Below are 25,339 nucleotides of genomic sequence, written 5' to 3'. Positions count from 1 at the left end.
TATTCTCAGTCAGTACTTTGTTTCTAGCTTAAAGCCAGTCTTCTCTCCAAGAAATCTTCCCAGACCATTTCAGTTCAAACTTATCTGAGGTACCTCAGCATTTTTGGAATACCCACGTCAGCTAATAGCTATATATACGGTCTTCACACTATTTCAATAGCTATTTCATACATGTCTGGGTTTCTCAACCCTGGCACTACTGATACTTGGGACCAGATAATTCTTTGTTGTGGGGGGCGGGGAAACTGTCCTGTGCACTGTAAGAGAGCTGGCAGGTTCCCCGGCCCCCACCCACTAGGTATCAGTAGCACGCCTCCTCCATAAGTGTAACAACCAAAACTGTTTGCAGGTTGTTGAGAATCACTATTATATAAATCTTATTTCTCTGACAATAATTGTTATTAGGTATGAGACCTAGGAAATAGAGAGCTTAAAGCAAACAAATGGCTGGCCCACCCTTATTTCCAGACTGGGGTAAGGACTTTCTAGACAAACATGAAATTTGAGATGTATCTCTCTGCTTGGGAACACTGTACTGAGGAAGAAATGAAATCTTCCTTATGGAAACTTCAGCATTTAGACACCCTAGGAGGTTGAATAAGAATTCTCTGAAGTGACTTTCAAAAAAACAAGAAAAGAAAAGAAAGGAAAGAGAAACCACTATACTCAGAAAGAGTATAATGGACAAAAATATAGTGTTACTCAAACTCTTTATAATTACACCAAAGATTATAGGCATTCTGCCTGAACACAAAAATTACTTTAGTGCCTCAGGACTGAAACCCCCAAAATTTCATGTTATACTACCAGGATAAGAGAGCCTAGGGAATAAAAAATCAGCAAAAATTCATTTTCACTGGCTTTGCTTTACCCTGTTGCCTTTTCCAGGGGATAAAGATCAAGTTAGTTTCCTTGATTAACCATTTCCTCCTAATACCTTACAACAGCACTCATGAAGCACAGACTTGTTGTTAAGGCAACACTGCTTATAAATCTCCTCCCTATGGATGGGTTGCTTTAAAAATAAAGATGCTGCCAAAATCAGAAAGACAAATATCTGACCTACAATCAGCCATTCAGAAGGCAAATAGGTACAAAGGTCCAACTTTTTTCCCAGTGGCTTCTGTTTGGTCCTTGAACATTGCTTAATAGAATCTTGTGCCTTTAAATCCCAGGCACAGTGGTATCTGGCTCTGGGAAAGTGAGCCCCATTAATTCCCATAGGCTGGGGCCTGTTGAGAAAAAGGATGGAGAGCCCCAGGTCCTATGATTATAGGAACAAAGACAGGATTATTTTTTCTCTAACCTACAGTACTCAGAAGTCATGGCTCTCTCCTTTCCTTGCACTAAAGAGAATACTGTGATCAAATGCTCTACTTTTTCATCCTATCTCCACGGGCAGAAGCAAAGGGCCTCACCTGGGTATGGTGCTGAGGTGCTCTGGAAAGAGGCCTGGGGGTTAGGGGTAGCATAACTGTAGGAGGGAGCCACTGGCCCAGGGGTAGAAATCTGGATTTTCCCAAGGCTTTTTACTTGCTGAGTGCTAGGCGTAGTACCAGGATCCTCTGATGTCTCAGGTTGGACTGACATATTCTTTGACCGACCAGGAATCTCCGCAGGCAGGACGGGGGTTAAGGGACTGGAAATTACAACTGCCTTGTGGACCTAAAGAGATGCAAAAATACATTTGAATAGGCAAAAGTTATACCGCCAGTTTTTTAGGTTATGTCTCATAAAATAATTGCATGCTAAATGTTTTTATGAAAAATGCAAAACCGTCAAAAATATTAAAGGAACTAATCTCCCCACCCAAACTGGTGTTAAAATGCTGTTATAAATCTTCCCAATCTTTTTCTCTATGCAAAGAGAGATATGTTTGCTTAAAACAAAACAGTAATAATCATTCTATGTATACTTGTATCTTCTTTTCTCAACATTTATATTCAATCTTTCTACAAATACTTATTAAGCACTTACTATGCAACAGACCTTGTGGATCCAAAATATAAATAAAATATAATTGCTGTGCTCAACAAGTGCACAATCTAGTGAGAGAGAGAACAAAAAACATAAGAAGCCAAAAGGATAAAGTTAGGATGAATCGAAAAAGTATAGTCTGAAGAGTACTTAATTCCTCTCTTGGAGAGGGAGTGTGTGAAAAAGGATGGTTTAAATAAATAAATAAAGGCATTTTCTAGAGGTGAGTCCTAAGCTGAATTTTAAAAGGTAAACAGTTGTTTGTTTACTAGACAAAAGGCTGAGGGGAGAGATGAGTACAGGTACAGGAAATGAGATTAGCATGGCTTGTGCTGGAAACTGGGAGTCATAAGCAGGAAGGCAGAAAGTAATGGAGGACGAGCTGGATAGACAGTCAAGGGCCAGACTAAAGAAGACATATGCTAATCTAAGGTGCCAGGTAATGGTGAGCAATTATAGGGTTGTATACAGGGAAGTGACAAAGTCAGGTTTCCGTCTTAAGTGGATCATTCAGGGTGCTGCATCATATAAGGATTTGAAGAACTCAGACAACAGCAGGAATACCACTTAGGGTACTGCATGCGTCCAAATGAGAAATGATGAGTGGCTAAACAAAGCTGGTGGTATGGATTTTTTTTAAATCAACTTAATTGTTAACCACTTAATTGTTAAAGTGTACAGGTCTATGAGTTTTGACAAGGGTCTATACCCACATAACCACAATCAAGACAGAAACCATTTCGATCAGCCCCAGAAGTTGGCTCATTCCCCTTTGCAGTAAATTCCTACCTCCACCCTCAGGCTCACGTAACCACTGATACGTTTTGTGTCCCCACTAGTTAGTCTGGGCTTTCTTGTATTTCATATAAAATTAATCCTATACATACTATTTTCATTTCTGGCTGCTTTCACTCAACATAATGTTTTAAAGGTTCATCCATGGCACTGTGTAACAGTAGTTCCTTCCTTTTTATTACCGAGTAGTATACCATTCCAGAGATAACCAAAATTTATTTATCCATTCATCTATTGATACTTGTTTTCAGTTCTCAGCTCTTATAAATAAATCTGTTATAAATGTTTGAAATCCAGGGTTTCTGTAAACATGTGTTTTAATTTATTTTGGGTATGCAGAAGTATTTATTGCTGGTTACATATAAGTGTATGTCGAACTTCATAAGAAACTGTGAACTGTTATCTAAAGTGGCTCTACCATTTTGCATTTCCACCAGCAATGCATGAGAGTTCCTGCTGCTCTACAAACTCACCAATACTTGGTATTCTTGGTCTTATTTTTTTGTCATTCTAATGGTATCTCACTGCAATTTAATTTGCATTTTTTGGATGACTAATAAAATTGAATATCTTTTCATGTATTTATTGGCCAGTCATATATTTTCTTTTTTTTTTTTTTAAGATTTATTTATTTATTTATTTATTTGAGAGAGAGAGACAGAGAGAGAGCATGAGAGGGGGGAGGGTTGGGAGGGTCAGAGGGAGAAGCAGACTCCCTGCCAAGCAGGGAGCCCGATGCGGGACTCGATCCAGGGACTCCAGGATCATGACCTGAGCCGAAGGCAGTGGCTTAACCAACTGAGCCACTCAGGCGCCCCTCTTTTTTTTTTTTTAAAGATTTTATTTATTTATTTGAGAGAGAGAGAATGAGAGACAGAGAGCATGAGAGGGAGGAGGGTCAGAGGGAGAAGCAGACTCCCTGCCGAGCAGGGAGCCCGATGCGGGACTCGATCCCGGGACTCCAGGATCATGACCTGAGCCGAAGGCAGTCGCTTAACCAACTGAGCCACCCAGGTGCCCCATATATTTTCTTTGATGAAGTTTATTTAAATCTTTGTCCACTTTTTTTACAACTTTATTAAGGTATAACTGACATATAATAAACTGAACATATTTAAAGTGTGCAATTTGACAAATTTTACCATATGCATACACCCATGAAACCATCACCACAATCAAGAAAATGAACATCTCCATCATTTCCAAGGATTCCTCATGCTCCTTTGTAATCCCTTCTCCCAACTCCCAGCCCCAAGCAACCACTGCTCTGCCTCCAGTCACTATAGATTAGTTTACATCTTCTAGAATTTTATATAAACGGAATCACATTGTTTTTGTCAGCTTTCACTCAGCAATATTATTCTGTTGGTCCATGCTGCTGTCTGTAGCAATAATTGTTCCCTTATGATTGCTAAGTACCGTTCTGTTATATGAATATACCACAATTTGTTTATTCATTCACCAACAGATGGACATTTGGGTTGATTTCAGTTTTTGCCTAAGTTGAGCTGATATAAATATTCCTCTACAAGTCTCTGTATGAACATATCTTTCATTTCTCTTGTGTACATATCTATTAGTAGAACGCCTGGTCATATGGAAGATATGCCTTTAACTTTTTAAAAAACTGCCACATTACTTTCCAAAGTTGTTGTGACATTATATAGTCCCACCACCAGTATGAGAATTCCAGTCATTCTACAACCTTGCCAGAAATTGGTTTCAGGAGTCTTTTTAAGTTTAGCCATTATCAAGGTGCATAATGGCAGCTTACTGTGGTTTTAATTTGCATTTTTCTAATGATTAATCATGTTAAGTATCTTTTCATGTACTTATTAGACATCTATTATATAAATTCCTTCCTGGACTATCTGTTCAAATCCTTTGCTTTATTATTAGTTTTCTAATTAAGTTACAAGAGTTCTATATATATTCTAGAAACAAACCTTTGGTAGGTATTTAATTTGCAAATATGCTTTCCCAGTCTGTAGCTTGCCTTTTCGTTTTTCTTAGTGGTGTCTTTTAAATAGCCAAAGTTTTTAATTTTTTAATTCTAATTTATCATTTTTTTCTTTTATAGTTCATGCTTTTAGTGATATTTAGTTTATTTATTTATTTAGTGACAAGATCACAAAAAGTTCCACCTCTGTTTTCTTCTATAAGTTTTATAATTTCAGCTCTTAAATTTAGGTCTATAATCCATTTTGAGCTAATTTTTCTGTAAGGTAAGGGCCGATGTTCATGTTTTTTCATATAACTATCCAATTGTTCCAGCATCCATTTATTTAAAAGATTATCCTCTTTTCAAATTGCCTTGGTGCATCAATTAACCATATTTGTGCGGGTCTATTTCTGGACTCTATTCTGTTTCACAGATTTCATCTATCTTTACACCAATACCACTGCTTTGATTACTGCAGCTTTATATAGTAAGTCTTAAAGTTAGAGAGTTTAAGTCCTTCAACTTTGTTGTTTATTTTCAAGATCGTTTTGGCATTCTAAGTCCCAATCCATGAACATGACTATATCAGTCTCCTAGGGCTGCCATAATAAATTACCACAAACACGGTGGCTTAAAAGAACAGAAAATTACTCCCTTAAGTAAAAAGTGGTTAGAGCCACTATTTGTTGGGTAATTGTCACCTCATTTTCCTTTATATCTTTGAACATAGATTCCTTTAGTTTTTTAAGCATATTTTTATTTTTTTAAGGTTTTATTTATTTATTTGACAGAGAGAGACAGCGAGAGAGGGAATACAAGCAGGGGGAGTGGGAGAGGAAGAAGCAGGCTTCCCACTGAGCAGGGAGAGCCCGATGCTGGGCTCCATCCCCGGACCCTGGGACCATGACCTGAGCCGAAGGCTGACCCTTAATGACTGACCCACCCAGGTGCCCCCTTTTTTAAGTGTATTTTTAACAGCAGCATTGAAGTCTTGCTAAATCTGACTTGCTAAAGCTGAGTCCTCTCAGAATCATTTTTATTGATTACTTTTTCCCCCTGAGTACGGGTTACACTTTCCTGATTCTTTTTTGACAAGTCTCCTAACATCTGGTTAGAAACTAGAAATTTTAGGTCATATATTGTAGCAGTTCAGGATTCTGTTTTATTTTTCTGATGGGCTGATTATTTTTAGTAACTCCCTTATACTTAAATTGAAGAATCAGAAACCCTCCCACAGTATGTTGCCATTGACACTTCTGCTCTGTCTTTTTTTTTTCTTGTTTTTATTTTAGCCTGGCTTCCTAGGTGTCACCCCAGTATCTGCACAGTTTTGCAGTCAGTCAATGATTTGGGCAGAGGTCACTCAAAAACATTAATTCCATAAAGCTTCACCCTCTGTCAATCCATCTGTGTGTTCCTTGGGGTATGCATTCAAAGTTACAGCCACTTCTCAAGTCTCCCTTGATTTTTAGCTTTTACCAGGCTCTCCTGGATATCTTGCGTATGCAGGTAGTTTCTCAGTCAGCCAGGGATACATGGAGAGCTTATTTCAGCCCTTCTATAGTTCTCTTATTTTCAAGATCTTCCCATTAAGTTTCTGGCAGGTTCACCACTCACCCTAACAGGAAGTGCATCTCAGGTTAGCAAAGCTGTAGATTCATTCCATTCATTCCCAACTAAGTTTGCCACTTTTAGTTGGCAAAGCTGTCACCCTCTGCCCCAAATCATGCTGACCCTCTAGAAAAGTTGCTAGGTTTCATGTCCAGCCATATACTGGTAAAACTACATTTCTTTTTTTTTTTTTTTTTTTTGGTAAAACTACATTTCTTGACACCTGAGCTGGAGTGGAGGTAGACACTGATGGGGGATGGCCCAGGAAGATCATCCCCCTACAGACACCCACTGAACTTGCTCAAAGCATTACCAGCTTTTCAAGATAAATGCTTCTCCATTTGCTTCTGCCTATATTATGTTTTTAGTGGCCTGAAATATTTGTTTTTGACAATTCTGTCCAGTTCTATACTTATTTTTTCAATGAGAAAATTAGGGACCCCCTCATGATGCCATAAGTGGAAATTCTCTCATTTCTATTTTCTCATTTTTAAAACTGTTTACATTTCTTTTGAAATTCCTTAATTGTTCACTCATTAAAACCATTTTCCTTTAACTTTCTTTAGTCTTCTGAACATACGTTGAAGTCTTTGACTACTAACTCCAATATCTGAGTCAAACTGCAGTCAGTTTCTATTGACTATTTTTTCCCTCGAGTACTGGTCACTTTGCATGTCTAACAGTTTTTGTTTGAATATTGGACATCTATGTAATATTTGTAGTGACTTTGGATTTTACTGTACATTTTTTGGGGTTGTATACAGTATTTTTTCCCCCAGTAGGCAAGTAACTTATCTGGACTTAAACTATAGAGTTTGATTCCCCTGCAATGTACACCAACTGATATCTCTGTGTAATTCTTGCAGCTGCTTTTTTAGCCTGGTACCCTGTAGGTGTTCTTATTTAATCTGATGATTAGCCAAGAATTTTGTCATAGGTTATACTCAGAATTGGGCCTGCTCTCTCCGTACTCTCTTTAATTCTTGAGATTACTCCCTAATTTTTCAGGCTTCGACTCTGTACTGACTCCCCAAGTAAGACTTCAGATTTCTCTCACCTGCATCTGGGGCTGAAGGCAGACACTTAACAACTGAGCCACCCAGGCGCCCCGAAGACATAACAATCCTAATATTTACAAAGCTAATAAAACTTTCAAAGTACACAAAGCAGAAGCTGATCTAACAGTTAGGAGAAATAGATATATCCACAAATACAGTGTGGTATTTCATCACCTCTCAACTGATAGAAACTAATAGAAAATAAGGATATAGAAGATCTAAACAACAGTACCCAATTTGACCTATTTGACATTTATAGAACACTCACCCAACAATAATAGCAGGATACATATTCTTTTCAAATGCACAAGAAACATTTGCCAGGATAGACCAATTTCTGAGCCATAAAACTGGTCTCAAAGCATTTGAAAGGATTCAAGTAAGGCAAACCATAAGAGACACTGAACTCTAGGAAACAAACTGAGGGTTGCTGGAGGGGAGGTGGGTGGTGGGATGCGGTAATTGGGTGATGGGCATTAAGGAGGGCACTTGATGTAATGAGCACTGGGTGTTATATGCAACAGATGAATCACTAAATTCTACCTCTGAAACTAATTTAAAAAATGTTAAAAAAAAAAAAGGATTCAAGTGATACAATGTTCACTGGCTACAATGCATTAAGTTACTGATCAATAATACCATAATACCATATCTGGGACCCCCCCAAATATTTGGAAACTACATAACATACTTCTAAATAACCCAAGGGTCAACGAAGTAGTCAAAAGGGAAATTTAAAAGTATTCTGAATTGAATGAAACTGTAAACACAAAATATCAAAATTTATAGGATGCAGCTAAAGCAATACTTAGAAGGAAATTTATAGCACTAAAATGCCTACGTTAGAAAAGAAGTCTCAAATTAACAATTGAGATTAAACCTTAAGAAACTTAGAAAAAGAGGGGGTGCCTGGGTGGCTCAGTCATTAAGCATCTGCCTTCGGTTCAGGTCATGATCCCAGGGTCCTGGGATCAAGCCCCACATCAGGCTCCCTGCTCAGCGGGAAGGCTGCTTCTCCCTCTCCCACTCCCCCTGCTTATGTTCCCTCTCTCAGTGTCTCTCTCTGTCAAATACATAAATAAAATCTTTAAAAAAAAAATTAGAAAAAGAGCAAATGAAATCTAAATTATGAAGAAGAAATGAAATAATAAAATTAAAGCAGAAATAATAACATAGAAAAGCAATAGAGAAAATGAATGAAACCAAAGTTTCATTAAGAAAATCTGGACAGTCTGATGGGGGGACGGAGGTGGGGAGGGAAAGAGAACACAAATTACCAATATCATGAATGAAAGAGGTAACATCACTACCGGTTCTAACATCACTACTATTATAAGGGCAATAAGGGAATACTGTGAGCATAATGTATTTATGCCAATACATTTGACTACTGGGATAAAATGCACAAATTCCCTGAAAGACACAATCTGTCAAAGCTCAAACAGAGCTATTATAAATAACCTAAATTGCTATGTATCTATTACATAGTTTGAATTTATAGTTTAAAATTTTCCTGCAAAGGTGCCTGGGTGACTCAGTTGGTTAAGCACCCAACTCTTGATTTCAGCTCAGGTCATGAGATAGAGCCCTGTGTCTGGCTCCACACTGGGCATGGAGCCAGAGATTTTCTCTCTGCCCCTCCCTCACTCATGCTCTCTATCAATAAAATAAAAGAATAAAAAAAAAAAAAAAGAGGGGAGGAGCAAGATGGCAGAGGAGTAGGAGACCTAAATTTCGTCTGGTCCAAGGAATTCAGCTAGATAGGGGTCAAACCATTCTGAACACCTACGAACTCAACAGGAGATTGAAGAAAAGAATAGCAGCAACTCTCTGAACAGAAAAGTGACCACCTTCTGGAAGGTAGGGTGTGCAGAGAAGTGAATCCGAGCTGATATTCGGGAAGATAGACCGCGGGGGGAGGGAGCCTCCAACAGCCGGTATCGGCAAGTGATAGAGCAGCGGAACACAAAATCGGAACTTTTAGAAGTCGGCTCCGCTGAGGGATGCTGCTCCAGTGGCTAAGCGGGGGGTGGAACCCTGGCTGAGACAGTGTGGTCTCAGGACCCTCAGGGTCACAGAAAGGCCAGGGGTGCCTGAGTGCGGCAGAGCTCCCAGGTATCGGAGCGGGGAAGCCGGCTGCAGAGACGGAGCTGAGGCGCGGGCTCTCAGCTCGGGGTTGCCATAAACAATGATCCAGGGCACAGTCGGGCCACTTCTCTTCCAGCAGGGACCCAACAAGCAGCAGATCTGGGGAGACTCCCCTTCCTCCCCTGGGAGGAGCGGCACGGGAGTGAACCACAGGGATCTGTTGGGTTTGGAGACTCCACATGGGGTCGTGTGCGAGAGAGAGAAACACACGGTTACAGGCCGGGTGAGCACGGAGTGCGGCTGGAGACCAGGGAGATGGGAGTGACTGACTGCTTTTCTCTGGGGGCGCACTGAGGAGTTGGGCCCTGAGTTCTCACTCTCGTCCTCCAAAGCTGTACGGAAAGCTTGCAGGGAACAAAAGCTCCCAAGAGCAGATTACTTAGCCTGGCCCCCGGCAAGGGCGGGGCAATTCCACCTCAGGCAAAGGCATTTGAGAACCACGGCAACAGGCCCCTCCCCCAGAAGATCAGCAAGAACAGCCAGCCAAGACCAAGTTTACTGATCAATGAGAATGGCAGAACTCCAGCGCTAGGGGAATACAGCACATAGAATTCATGGCCTTTTCCCCCCTGATTCTTTAGTCTTTCAAAGTTAATTTTTTTCTTTTTCTTTTTTTTCCCCCTTTCAACCAACATCTTTTTTTTTTTTTTTAAGATTTTATTTATTTATTTGACAGAGAGAGACAGTGAGAGAGGGAACACAAGCAAGGGCAGTGTGAGAGGGGAAGCAGGCTTCCCGCTGAGCAAGGAGCCCAATGCGGGGCTCGATCCCAGGACCCTGGGATCATGACCTGAGCCAAAGGCAGATGCTCAACGACTGAGCCACCCAGGTGCCCCTCAACCAACATCTTATCAATCCCTTTTTAAAAAATCTTTATTTTTGGGGGCGCCTGGGTGGCTCAGTTGGTTAAGCGACTGCCTTCGGCTCAGGTCATGATCCTGGAGTCCCTGGATCGAGTCCCGCATCGGGCTCCCTGCTCGGCAGGGAGTCTGCTTCTCCCTCTGACCCTCCCCCCTCTCATGTGCTCTCTCTCTCATTCTCTCTCAAATAAATAAAATCTTTAAAAAAAAATATTTTTCATTTTTAGAGTCATATTCTATCCCTTCATAGTAGTTAACCTTATTTTTGATATATATATAAGTTGTTTTCTCTTTAAAATTTTGGGATAGTTTCTTCTAACAGACCAAAATATACCCTAAACCCCTAGTGTATGGCTTTGTTCTAGTCTCCTGCCTGATCACAATCTCTCCCTTTTTTTTTAATTCCTCTTCTTTCTTTTTTCAACCGTCTTATCAATACCTTTTATAAAATCTTTCATAATTTTCATCTTTACAGTCATATTCCATCCCTTCATGGTATTTACCCTTATTTTTGTACATATATAAGTTTCTCTTTCTTTAAAATTTTGGAAGGCACTTTCTTCTAACAGATCAAAATACACCCAAAATCTCGTGTGTGGCACTGATCTATGCACCAGCCTGATCATATTTGATCATATTCTTTTTTTTTTAATCTTTTTTCTTTCTTTCCCTTTCTTTTCTCTCAGTTTCAGGTCTCTTCTGATTTGTTTAGTATATATTTTTCTGGGGTCGTTGTTACCCTGTTAGCATTTTGTTCTCTCATTCATCTATTCTCCTCTGGACAAAATGACAAGACGGAAAAAATCACCTCAAAAAAAAGAACAAGAGGCAGTACCGACTGCCAAGGGCCTAATCATTATGGACATTAGTAAGATGTCAGAACTAGAGTTCAGAATGACGATTATAAAGATACTAGCTGGGCTTGAAAAAAGCATGGAAGATATTACAGAAACCTTTTCTGGAAAATTAAAGAACTAAAATCTAACCAAGTTGAAATCAAAAAGGCTATTAATGAGATGCAATAAAAAATGGAGGCTCTAACTGCTAGGATAAATGAGGCAGAAGAGAGAATTAGTGATATAGAAGACCAAGTGATGGAAAATAAAGAAGCTGAGAAAAAGAGAGATAAACAACTACTGGATCACGAGGGCAGAATTTGAGAGATAAGTGATACCATAAGACGAAACAATATTAGAATAATTGGGATCCCAGAAGAAGAAGAAAGAGAGAGAAGGGCAGAAGGTATGCTGGAGCAAATTACAGCAGAGAACTTCCCTAATTTGGGGAAGGAAACAGGCATCAAAATCCAGGAAGCACAGAGAACCCCTCTCAAAATCAATAAAAATAGGTCAACACCCCGATATCTACTAGTAAAACTTATGAGTCTCAGACACAAAGAGAAAATCCTGAAAGCAGCTCAGGACAAGAGATCTGTAACCTACAATGGTAGAAACATTAGATTGGCAACAGACCTATCCACAGAGACCTGACAGACCAGAAAGGACTGGCAGGATATCTTCAGAGCACTAAATGAGAAAGATATGCAGCCAAGAACACTATATCCAGCTAGGCTGTCATTGAAAATAGAAAGAGAGATAAAAAGCTTCCAGGACAAACAAAAACTAAAGGAATTTGCAAACACAAAACCAGCCCTACAAGAAATATTGAAAGGAGTCCTCTAAGCAAAGAGAGAGCCTAAAAGTAACACAGACCAGAAAGGAACACAGACAATATACAGTAACAGTCACCTTACAGGCAATACAATGGCACTAAATTCATATCTTTCAATAGTTACACTGAATATAAATGGGCTAAATGCCCCAATCAAAAGATACCAGATTGGATAAAAAAAAATAAGACCCATCGATATGCTGTCTGCAAGAGAATCATTTTAGACCCAAAGACACCTCCAGATTGAAAGTGAGGGGGTGGAAAACCATTTACCATGCTAATGGACACCAAAAGAAAGCTGGGGTGGCAATCCTTATATCAGACAAATTAGATTTTAAACCAAAGACTGTAATAAGCGATGAGGAAGGACACTATATCCTACTTAAAGGGTCTATCCAACAAGAAGATCTAACAACTGTAAATATCTATGCCCCTAACATAGGAGTAGCCAATTATATAAGCCAATTAATAACAAAAGCAAAGAAACACACCGACAACAATACAATAATAGTAGGGGACTTTAACACCCCCCTCACTGAAATGGACAGATCATCTCAGCAAAAGATCAAGGAAATAAAGACTTTAAATGACACACTGGACCAAATGGACTTCACAGATATATTCAGAACATTCCATGCCAAAGCAACAGAATACACATTCTTCTCTAGTACCCATGAAACATTCTCCAGAATAGATCCCATCCTAGGTCACAAATCAGGTCTCAACCGGTACCAAAAGATTGGGATCATTCCCTGCATATTTTCGGACCACAATGCTTTGAAACTAGAACTCAATCACAAGAGGAAAGTTGGAAAGAACTCAAATACATGGAGGCTAAAGAGCATCCTCCTAAGGAATGAATGGGTCAACCAGGAAATTAAAGAAGAATTTAAAAAATTCATGGAAACAAATGAAAATGAAAATCCCAAAATCTTTGGGATGCAGCAAAGGCAGTCCTAAGAGGAAAGTATATAGCAATACAAGCCTTTCTCAAGAAACAAGAAAGGTCTCAAATACACAACCTAACCCTACACCAAAAGAAGCTGGAGAAAGAACAGCAAATAAAGCCTAAACCCAGCAGGAGAAAAGAAATAATAAAGATCAGAGCATAAATCAATAAAAAAGAAACCAAAAGAACAGTAGAACAGATCAACGAAACTAGGAGCTGGTTCTTTGAAAGAATTAATAAGATTGATAAACCCCTGGCCAGACTTAAAAAGAAAAGAAAAGAGAAATGACCCAAATCAACAAAATCATGAATGAAAGAGATCACAACCAACACCAAAGATATACAAACAATTATAAGAACATATTATGTGCAACTCTATGCCAGCAAATTAGATAACCTGGAAGAAATGGATGCATTCCTAGAGATGTATCAACTACCAAAACTGAACCAGGAAGAAATAGAAAACCTGAAGAGACCTATAATCACTAAGGAAATTGAAGCAGTCATCAAGAATCTCCCAAAAAACAAGAGCCCAGGGCCAGATGGCTTCCCAGGGGAATTCTACCAAATGTTTAAAGAAGAATTAATACCTATTCTTCTGAAACTGTTCCAAAAAATAGAAAAGGAAGGAAAACCTCCAAACTCGTTTTATGAGGCCACCATTACCTTGATCCCAAAACCAAAGACCCCATCAAAAAGAGTTACAGACCAATATCCCTGATGAACATGGATGCAAAAATTCTCACCAAAATACTAGCCAATAGGATCCAACAGTACATTAAAAGGATTATTCACCACGACCAAGTGGGATTTATTCCTGGGCTGCAAGGTTGGTTCAACATCCACAAATCAATCAATGTGATACAATACATTAATAAAAGAAAGAACAAGAACCATATGATCCTCTCAAGAAATGCAGAAAAAGCATTTGGCAAAGTACAGCATCCTTTCTTGATCAAAACTCATCAGAGTATAGGGATAGAGGGTCCATACCTCAATATCATAAAAGCCATCTATGAAAAACCCACAGCAAGTATCATTCTCAATGGGAAAAAACTGAGAGCTTTCCCCCTAAGGTCAGGAACACGGCAGGGATGTCCACTATCACCACTGCTATTCAACATAGTACTAGAAGTCCTAGCCTCAGCAATCAGACAACAAAAAGAAATAAAAGGCATCCAAATCAGCAAAGAAGAAGTCAAACTCTCACTCTTTGCAGATGATATGATACTTTATGTGGAACACCCAAAAGACTCCACCCCAAAACTGCTAGAACTCATACAAAATTCAGTAAAGTGGTAGGATATAAAATCAATGCACAGAAATCAGTGGCATTCCTATACACCAACAACAAGACAAAAGAAAGAGAAATTAAGGAGTCAATCCCATTTACAACTGCACCCAAAACCGTAAGATACCTAGGAATAAATCTAACCAAAGAGGCAAAGGATCTGTACTCAGAAAACTATAAAATACTCATGAAAGAAATTGAGGAAGACACAAAGAAATGGAAAAACGTTCCTTGCTCATGGATTGGAAGAACAAATACTGTGAAGATGTCAATATTACCTAGAGCAATCTACACATTCAATGCAATCCCCATCAAAATACCATCCACTTTTTTCAAAGAAATGGAACAAATAATCCTAAAATGTGTATGGAACCAGAAAAGACTGCGAATAGCCAGAGGAATGTTGAAAAAGAAAAGCAAAGCTGGTGGCATCACAATTCCGGACTTCCAGCTCTATTACAAAGCTGTCATCATCAAGACAGTATGGTACTGGCACAAAAACAGACACATAGATCAATGGAACAGAATACAGAGCCCAGAAATGGACCCTCAACTCTATGGTTAACTAATCTTTGACAAAGCAGGAAAGAATGTCCAATGGAAAAAAGACAGTCTGTTCAACAAATGGTGTTGGGAAAATTGGACAGCCACATGCAGAAGAATGAAACTGGACCATTTCCTTACACCACACGCAAAAATAGACTCAAAATGGTTGAAAGACCTAAATGTGAGACAGGAGTCCATCAAAATCCTTGAGGAGAACACAGGCAGCAACCTCTTCGACCTCAGCCACAGCAACTTCTTCCTAGAAACATCACCAAAGGCAAGGGAAGCAAGGGCAAAAATGAACTATTGGGACTTCATCAAGATAAAAAGCTTTTGCACAGCAAAAGAAAGTCAACAAAACCAAAAGACAACTGACAGAATGGGAGAAGATATTTGCAAATGACATATCAGATAAAGGGCTAGTATCCAAAATCTATAAAGAACTTATCAAACTCAACACCCAAAGAACAAATGATCCAATCAAGAAATGGGCAGAGGACATGAACAGACATTTTTCCAAAGAAGACATCCAAATGGCCAACAGACACATGAAAAAGTGCTCAACATCGCTCAGCATCATGGAAATCCAAATCAAAACTTCAATGAGATACCACCTCACACCAGTCAGAATGGCTAAAATTAACAAGCCAGGAAATGACAGATGTTGGCGGGGACGCGGAGAAAGGGGAGCCCTCCTACACTGTTAGTGGGAATGCAAGCTGGTGCAGCCACTCTGGAAAACAGTATGGAGGTTCCACAAAAAGTTGAAAATAGAGCTACCCTACGACCCAGCAATTACACTACTGGGTATTTACCCCAAAGATATAAATGTAGTGATCTGAAGGGGTACATGCACCCCAATGTTTACAGCAGCAATGTCCACAATGGCCAAACTATGGAAAGAGCCAAGATGTCCATCGACAGGTGAATGGATAAAGATGTGGTATATATATACAATGGAATATTATGCAGCCATCAAAAGGAATGAGATCTTGCCATTTGCAACGACGTGGATGGAACTGGAGGGTATTATGCTAAGTGAAATAAGTCAATCAGAGAAAGACATGTATCATATGATCTCACTGGTTTATGAGGAATTCTTAATCTCAGGAAACAAACTGAGGGTTGCTGGAGTGGTGGGGGGTGGAAGGGACGGGGTGGCTGGGTGATAGACATTGGGGAGGGTTATGGTGAGCGCTGTGAATTGTGTAAGACTGTTGAATCACAGACCTGTACCTCTGAAACAAATAATACATTATATGTTAAAAAAAAAAAAGAAGATAGTAGGAAGGGAAAAATGAAGGGGGGGAAATTGGAGGGGGAGACGAACCATGAGAGACTATGGACTCTGAGAAACAAACTGAGGGTTCTAGAGGGGAGGGGGGTGGGGGGATTGGTTAGCTGATGATGGGTATTAAAGAGGGCACGTACTGAATGGAGCACTGGGTGTTATACACAAACAATGAATCATGGAACACTACATCAAAAACTAATGATGTAATGTATGGTGATTAACATAACATAATAAAATTTAAAATAAAATAAAATAAAATGAAAATTTCCTGCAAAGAACTCCATGTCCAGATAGCTTCACTGGGGAATTATACTGAATATTTAAGGAATAAATAGTACCAATTCTACACAAACTTTTCCAGAAGATGAAAGAAGAGTAAAAACTTCTCAGCTCATTTTATAAGGCCAGCATTACTTTGATGTTAAAATCACAGGCTAATATCCCTCATGAACACAGATTCAAAATTCGTAATAAAATTTTAGTAAATCGGGGCACCTGAGTGGCTCAGTCGGTTAAGCATCTGCCTTCCGCTCAGGTCATGGGATCGAGCCCCGCATCGGGCTCTCTGCTCAGTGGAGAGCCTGCTTCTCCCTCTGCCTGCCACTCTGCCTATCTGTGCTCTCTATCTCTCCGTCAAATAAATAAATAAAATCTTTAAAAAAATTTTTTTCGGGCGCCTGGGTGGCTCAGTTGGTTAAGCGACTGCCTTCGGCTCAGGTCATGATCCTGGAGTCCCTGGATCGAGTCCCGCATCGGGCTCCCTGCTTGGCAGGGAGTCTGCTTCTCCCTCTCCCGCTCCCCCCTCTTGTGCTCTCTCTTTCTCTCACTCTCTGTCTCAAATAAATAAATAAAATCTTTAAAAAAAATTTTTTTTTTCATAAATCAAATATAACAATATATAGAAAGGATAATATACCATGACTCAGTGTGGTTTATCTCAGGAATACAAGGTAATTTAACATTCAAAATCAATCAAGTTAGTCACCATGTTAACATACTGAAAACAAAAACCTATAGGATGTAAAAAAAAAAAAAAAAAAGCATTTGACAAAATCCAGCATTTATTCCTGATATAAATTCACATCAACTAGGAACAGAAAAGTATACTTTCACCACTTTTATTCAACATTGTAGTAGACGTTCTAGCCAGTGCAATAAGCAAGAAAGAAATAACAGGCATCCACGCTGGAAAAGAAGAAGTAAAATGGTCTTTATTCACAGACAACGTGATTATAAATAGAGAAAATCTAATGGAATCTATAAAAAAAGCTACTGCAATGAATAAGTGAATTTAGCAAGGTTTCAGGATACAGGATCAATATACAAAAAGTAACTGTATTTATATACACTAGCAACAAACAGAAACTGAATTTTTTTTTAAACCGTTTCTTTTGGTGGGCATTTTAAAAACTGAATTTTTATTTATTTTAACATTTTTTAAAAGATTTTATTTATTTGTCAGAGAGAGAGCACAAGCATGGGGAGTGGCAAGTAGAGGGAGAAGCAGGCTCCTGCTGAGCAAGGAGCCCGATGCGGGACTCAATCCCAGAACCCTGGGATCATGACCTGAGCCAAAGGCAGACACCTAACCGACTGAGCCACCCAGGCGTCCCATAAAAACTGAATTTTTAAAACGCCAATTATAATAGCACCAAAAATATGAAATACTGAGGGATAAATGTGACAAAATATGTGCCAGATCTGTAGCCTGAAAAGTACAACACACTGCTGAGAAAAATTAAGGATGATGTAAATAAAAGGAAAGATATACTGTATTCACGGATCAGTAGACTCACTATTATTTTTTTTTTAAGATTTTTTTTAATTTATTTATTTGAGAGAGAGAGAATGAGAGACAGAGAGCATGAGAGGGAGGAGGGTCAGAGGGAGAAGCAGACTCCCCGCCGAGCAGGGAGCCTGATGCGGGACTCGATCCTGAGACTCCAGGATCATGACCTGAGCCGAAGGCAGTCGCTTAACCAACTGAGCCACCCAGGCGCCCTAGACTCACTATTATTATTAGGCTATCAATTCTCCCCAAATTGAGCTACAGCACATAATCCCAATCAAAATCCCAGAAGGCTTTTTAAAAATAAATTGACAAGATGACTCTAAAATTTATATGGAAATATAAAGGACCTAGAATAGCCAAAAAATGTCTGATAACAAAGAACAAAGTTGTAAGATTTACATCATCTGAATTAAAGACTTATTACAAAGTTATCATTATGGGGGCACCTGGGTGGCTCAGTTGGTTAAGTGGCTGCTTTCAGCTCAGGTCATGATCCCAGGGTCCTGGAATCGAGCCCCATGTTGGGCTCCCTGCTCGGTGGGGAGCCTGCTTCTTCCTCTTCCTCTTCCATTCCCCCTGCTTGTGCCTATTCTCTCTCTCTCTCAAATAAATAAAATCTTTACCAAAACAAAAAACAAAAAAAAGCAAAGCTATCATTATCAAGACAGTGTAGTGTTAGGGCGCCTGCTGGCTCAGTTGGTAGAGTATACGACTCTTGATCTATGGGTCTGAGTTCAAACCCCACACTGGGCTTAGAGTTTGCTCAAAAGAAAAAAAAAAAGTGTAGCATGTTGATACAGACAATATATCAATATAAACAAAACGATGGAAACAAAGAGAGTCCAGAAATAGATTCATACACATACGGTAAACTGATTTTCAATAAAGGTGAAAAGCAATTCAGTGGAGAAAGCATAGAAAAAATATGGCACTAGCACAACTGGATATTCATATGGCAAAAAACAAAACAAAACCCTTCAATCCATAGCTCCCACCATGTACAAAAACATTCTGGACCTAAATTTAAAAACTTAAAACTATAAAACTTTTAGAAGAAAAGTTAGGAGAAAATCTTTCTAAAATACAATACCAAAAGCATGATCTATAAAGAAAAAAATTGATAAAACTGTCTGGACACCATCAAAATTAACATCTGCTTTTCAAAAGACACTGACAAGAGAATGAAAAGACAAGCCACAGATTGAGAGAATATTTACAAATCAAATAGTTGATAAATGACTTATATGCAGAATATATATGTAAGAGGATAACCCAGTTTTTTTAAATGGGGAAAAATATAAACAGACACTTTACCAAAAAATATATGAAAGGCAAATAAGCACATGAAAAGATGTTCCACATCGTTAGTCATGAAGAAAATGCAAAGAAAAACCACAATGAGCTACTATTACACACCTATTAAAATGTCCCAAACTAGACTCACCATACAAAGTTTCGGTGAGAATGTGGAACACCTAGAACTTTCATAGGTTACTAATGGGAATGTAAAATGGTACAACTGTTTGGAAAAAACAGTTTGGAGGTTTCTTATAATATTAAATGTATACCTACAATATGACCCAGCCATTCCACTCCCAGGTATCCAAGAGAGATTAAAGCATATCCCCATACAAAAACTTTTACATAGACATTTCTAACAGTTTTATATGTAGCCAAAAATCCAGAAACAATCCAAACATCCATCAACAGGTGAACAGATAAATGATATATCCATACAGTGGGATACTATTCAGCAATAAAAGGGAACCAACTACATACTACGTAGTATGTGACACGCACTACAACAAAGATGAACATCAAAACCTTATGTTAAGTGAAAGAAGCCAGACTCAAAAGACTATGTATTACCTAGTTCCATTTATATGAAAAGTCCAGACAAGGCAAATTGTATTACAGACAGAGCCCATTAGAGGATACCTGGGGCTGGGAGTGAGAGTAGGGATGGCACAAGGGAAGTTTTTGGGGTGATAGAAATGTTAACAAACTGGATTGTGGGGATAATACACAACTCTATACTTAATAAAATTACTGAATTGTATGCTTAAAAGGAGTGAGTTTTGGGGCACCTGGGTGGCTCAGTCATTAGACGTCTGCCTTCAGCTCAGGTCATGATTCCAGGTCCTGGGATCGGGCCCCGCATCGGACTCCCTACTCGGCGGGAGGCCTGCTTCTCCCTCTCCCACTCCCCCTGTTTGTATCCCCTCTCTCGTTGTGTCTCTCTCTGTCAAATAAATAAAAAAATCTTAAAAAAAAAAAAAAAGGAGTTTTATGGTATAGAAATTATACCTCAATAGAATTGTTAAAAAGAAGAGTACATAATGTATGATTCCATTTATTTAAAAATTCTAGAAAATCTATAATAAGCTAAAGCAGATTAGTGGTTGCCTAGGGATAAAGGAGGGAGTAGGAAGGACAGATTATAAAGGGACAGGAGGAAACTCTGGGGGTAATGGATATGCTCATTAACTTTTTTTGTGGTGAGGGTTTTATGGGTACATATACGTTAAAACACATCAAATTGTGGGGCGCCTGGGTGGCTCAGTTGGTCGGGCGGCTGCCTTCGGCTCAGGTCATGATCCTGGAGTCCCGGGATCGAGTCCCGCATCGGGCTCCCTGCTCGGCGGGGAGTCTGCTTCTCCCTCTGACCCTCCCCCCTCTCATGTGCTCTCTCTCTCTCTCTCTCACTCTCTCAAATAAATAAATAAAATCTTTAAAAAAAAACCCCATCAAATTGTACACTTTAAACATGTACATACAGTTTATGGTATGTCAATTACACTTCAATAAAGCAGTTTTTTTAGAAGTATGGTCTCCATAGAAGAGCAAGCATTCGGTGTGGCTGGAGTGGAAAGCAGAGGGAGTAACAAAAGAGCCGTTCATACAACCAAAAATGCATTTTTAATGGTTGCACAATTCCCACTTTCCCCTTATTAGACAAACTGCTTCCATTTTTTAATTAAATAAATAGCATCTCATCATTGTGTGTGAAGCTCTTTATTTAGGAATTGCTGCTTTAGAATAGATTCCCAGAAATAGAAGAAAAGTATAAATATTTTTAAGCAAGGCAGGCAGATTTTTATTTTTAAAGAAAAAATTTGGGGCACCTGGGTGGCTCGGTCAGTTAAGCGTCTGCCTTCGGCTCAGGTCATGATCCCAGGGTCCTGCGATCAAGCCCCACGTTGGGCTCTCTACTCAGTGGGGAGCCTGCTTCTCCCTCTCCCACTCCCTCTACTTGTGCTCGCTCTGTCAAATAAATAAATAAAATCTTCTATAAAAATTTATTATTTATTATTATTATTAATTTTTAAAGAAGCAGGAAGAGGAGATATGGAGCAAACGATTTTACTTCAGAAACTACAAAGTAATAATGAAAATTTATAGAGGATGATATAAAGTTGAAACCTGGGTGAAATTTCCTTGGGCCATTTTTTCTGACACTTGACAGAAATCATAACCGACCTAATTCCGAACTAACCATAAGTCATATAATCATGCCTCAGGTGTCTACACCTGTTTCATCTTCAAAGAAGCTTTATTCAGAATGATGCAAGGCTTCTATACACATTGTCTTTCTCCATCTCGCCATTTCTCCCTCCCTCCTTCTCCCGCTTCTTCCTTCTCCCTTCCTCCCAGCCCCACTTGGGGCTACCCTCTCCTAATCAAGCAAGCCAATCCCGTGATTAACACCATAATTCAAGATGACCCGAAAAACCTCCATCACAAGCTACCGTTTCGAGAATCAGGAGCCTACAGGGCCCACACAGGATGTTCACACTTATCAGGGTCATATCATCATAGTCCAGGTAGGGGGCCCTCCTTGGTAATACACATGCTACCCAGGTGACTACTTAATACTAAAGAATGGTTCACAAAAATTGGACTTTCAACACATTTTGATTTGAGACACAACTGTATTAAAATAAAACAAAAACTACCATTGTCATTAACAAAAATCCTACTACAGTAAAAAGTGTCTTCCTGCACCAGCAAAGCCAGTGGGGTTTAAAGACACATCCCAACCAGTTCTCAGCAACTGAAGCTGAGGATGGACAACAGGACAGGGTTTATCTTTGTTAGTTACAAAGTTATGTCTCCTCATAGTCTCCTTGCAGAAATTAAGGCCACCCTGAAGTCAGAAAGGTGGAGGGATGACAGGAGTGTTAGCTAAGAGATAGCTGGTTCTGAGACTTCGTTCCAACATGGCTCAAGTTGTGCCAGCTAGCAAGGCTCTGTTAACCAATCCACACCAAAACCTTCATCACCTCTTGCTTCTTAAGTTAGCAAAGTAGCCAACAGACATTTTCAAATTCATTTCCCATTGTAAAAGCCAGATAAACAGATAAAGAACCAGAATACGTAGGAGATTAGAGCAGAAAGTGAGCAGTTATGGGGGGAAAAGTAAGGAAAAGGTATTATAGTTCAGGCACTAATAACAGTGAGAAAGGAACAGTACAATTGCAGGGATTTCTGCACACCCACACACAACAAGGATGCAGGCTGCCCAGTTTTTCTCTCGATGCAATAAGCCAGTCATGTACGGTTAGAATGGGGGAGTGGAGGGTTGGGGTGGTTTTGGAATTGCAAAAGGTCCATAATACCTGCTCTTAGATACAATATATGTATGTTTCCAAAGGAATGAAGAATGCTACTGATAACCCAATGCCTTTGCAGGATTGCAGGCCTCAGGCAAAACAAGAGCAATTTAGGGTATGATTTCTTACCACTTTGGATGCAGAGTAGCTTGACCTACCTTAGTGCAAACAGTACAAACTAACAACTAGTACTGCTAGCCAGCCATCCCTCATTAGAAAGAGATCTGCAGTGTATACACTTCTTTCTCTCTCCCTAGCGCATTAAGCAGAAATTTGAACTGCAAGTGCTCTCCTAAAAGAAATGCCTACCAGTTCATTATTCTGAATGCACAAGGTGGTTCTACCACTCTTACAGAGTTATCCATGGCCTTCAGGATAAGAATCAAGCTCCTAAAAGTGGCATATAAAGTCAAACGTAATTTGTCTGGAACTGAAGACTTCACTTTGCCCTATTTTTTAACAGTGCTTGCAGTTCGCAGCAAGTGATGCCAATCTACATAATGCCTCAGTGCAACACTGCACAAAGGCCCCCTCCCATTCCTGGGGCTCATAATTCAAGTTCAATGTTCCTCCCCCCATGTCTACCCACTCTCCCTGTTAGACCATAAAACTCCAGATCCTGTTCACTAGTAGCAATTTATTGCCACTGTCCACTGCAGGTGAACAAGAAGAAAAAGAATTCCCCAGGCAACACAACCCCAGGATCCTCTTTCCAGGGTACACCTGAATTCTCTAAGGCCCAAATTTGAGTTACCACCGTCTTCCAGGACACTGTCAGGCCTACATAAACCATATTTCTCATTTGACTGGTCTATTTCTCATTTTACTGCTCACGATTATCTGGAAGTGTGCTGGAACTGGCTCATCTGAGCTGGCTGTGCCCATGTCTCCCAATTCTGTATTCAGTGATTCATGTTGTCAGCTCCAAACTGATCACGGTGGTTTTATTTACACCATGGGAACTGGCAACATCTACAACTCAGGACTTGTTTTGTTTTTGTTTGGTGCGGGGAGGGAATACCCAATTGTTAAACATTTACTACACCACAATATTTTCCCTAAATGAATTATACTTCCTCTCTGAGACCTAACTTCCTTTTCTTTCTCACCCAAAATTCCATTGAATCACCTAGAATTTCTCTTCCATGATCAAAAATCACCTAGATGCTCAGTCATTTCATGTTTTGTTGCCTACACCTCCTGCAGAACAGGCTACCGAATTTACAAGGTACAGTGCAAAATGAAAATGTGGGGTCCCTTGTTCAAAAAGTATTAAGAATTTCAAGACAATGGGAGCACGTGGGTGGCTCAGTCGGTTAAACGTCTGCCTTCGGCTCAGGTCATGATCCCGGGTCCTGGGATTGAGCCCCGCATCGGGCTCCCTGCTCAGCGGAGAGCCCACTTCTCCCTCTGCCCCTCACCCTGCTCATGCTCGCTCTCTCCCTCTCACTCAAATAATAAATTTTTAAAAATCTTAAAAAAAAAAAAAAGGATTTTAAGACAATGACAGCAGAGCATTAAACCAAGAACAGGGCCTTTCTAAGTGTCCAGACTTGTATAGCTACACAGGTCCCATGCCCATAAAGTGGTCCCTGACCCCCTATTCTTAACTGTGAGCGTGCCCTTCCCTGAGGATATTATTTCCCATGTAGCTCTGCAATCTGAGGGCTCCTTACTCTCCCATAATTCACGATTGAAGGTGGGTTTGTATTTTATTTGCTCCCCTCCCCAATGCCCTTTGCAGACCATTCCTCTTCTAGCTTTTCTATAAAACCTCTCCCCTCTTGCCATCTTGATGCACTTCAACTCTCACCACAGCTGGCCTCCTCCCCACTGCCTCAATCCTCCTCCTACTTTGATGAGGGCTTTGACATCTGGCTCTCAAAACTCCTCTTTACCCCAAGTCCCTGCCTAAAGAGTAATAGGGTTAAGCAGACAGACTTTGGATAGAATCAGAATGCCTGGGTTCAAGTCCTGGTACTACCATATACTAGCTATTGCTGCCTTGGCCATGCTCCTTAACCTCTCTTTTCCTGAGTTTCCTCATTTATAAAATAGAGATGGTTAATAGTACTTCATAGGATTTCTTGTATAGATTAAGAGTTAAAACATGTCAAGGGTTCAGAACAGTACCTGGCACATAGTGAGTGCTCACTCAGTAAACATTAGCTATTGCTATCATCATCATCATCCTTAAAGTCTAGCTCCGTGTCTACATGGATAACTCATGTAACATGTATTTTGAGCTTCCTGAGTTCTTTGAGCTCCTTGTCTCCAATTAATTCCTACTCTACTCTGCCTCAGCAACCCTCTTCCATAGCTACACCTAGCTCCTATAATCACCAGAACTTCTCCACCTCCAAAATCTTAAATTCAAATATCCCATCCCCTGATGACTACTTCCAGTCTTCCAGAGCACACATTTAAATTGTACCCCCTATATCTGCCTCCCATGATGGAAACCTCTGAATGCCAAACTCTATCATATCTTTGTCAGACCCTCCCACATCTGCCTCTTCTTATAGTCTCTCCTTAATCCACTCTCTTGACAATAACTTCCAATTTCCACACCCCAATTTCTTCCTGCACAAGACTGGCAAAGTTCCAACCTTGGGTAAATCAAACTATCAGCCTTTTCTTGACAGGGTTGCCAAGAGCTACTGCGGAGACTCATGCGACTGCAGAGATAGGTACCACTGTTATAAATTCGTAATCTCCTTCATCAGTGCTACCACCAATCTATTTCCTTACTTGCTTGGCCGTCTCCTACCCTTCACAATGGCTGTTTCAGA

General features: G+C 39.8%; 1 protein-coding gene across 4 annotated transcripts in view; it reads right to left on the bottom strand.

Moving 5' to 3' along the window:
* KIAA0319L (KIAA0319 like) overlaps nucleotides 1–25,339 on the bottom strand; it is a 95,354-nt gene that overhangs the window by 37,744 nt on the left and 32,271 nt on the right. For all 4 annotated transcript variants that reach the window (XM_045898108.3, XM_045898107.3, XM_064589487.1 and 1 more), the window contains exon 4: nucleotides 1,419–1,665. In XM_045898108.3, coding sequence (XP_045754064.1) covers nucleotides 1,419–1,665 — 247 coding nt within the window. The remainder of the gene's footprint in view (nucleotides 1–1,418; nucleotides 1,666–25,339) is intronic.

This window comes from Mirounga angustirostris, unplaced genomic scaffold, assembly GCF_029215605.1.
Source record: "Mirounga angustirostris isolate CCGP_5_RB_7025 unplaced genomic scaffold, mMirAng1.0.hap1 SCAF_4, whole genome shotgun sequence".
Classification (NCBI taxonomy): domain Eukaryota; kingdom Metazoa; phylum Chordata; class Mammalia; order Carnivora; family Phocidae; genus Mirounga; species Mirounga angustirostris.
The sequence above is the reverse complement of the archived record's forward strand: the minus strand, read 5'-3'. Positions and strand labels throughout refer to the sequence as shown.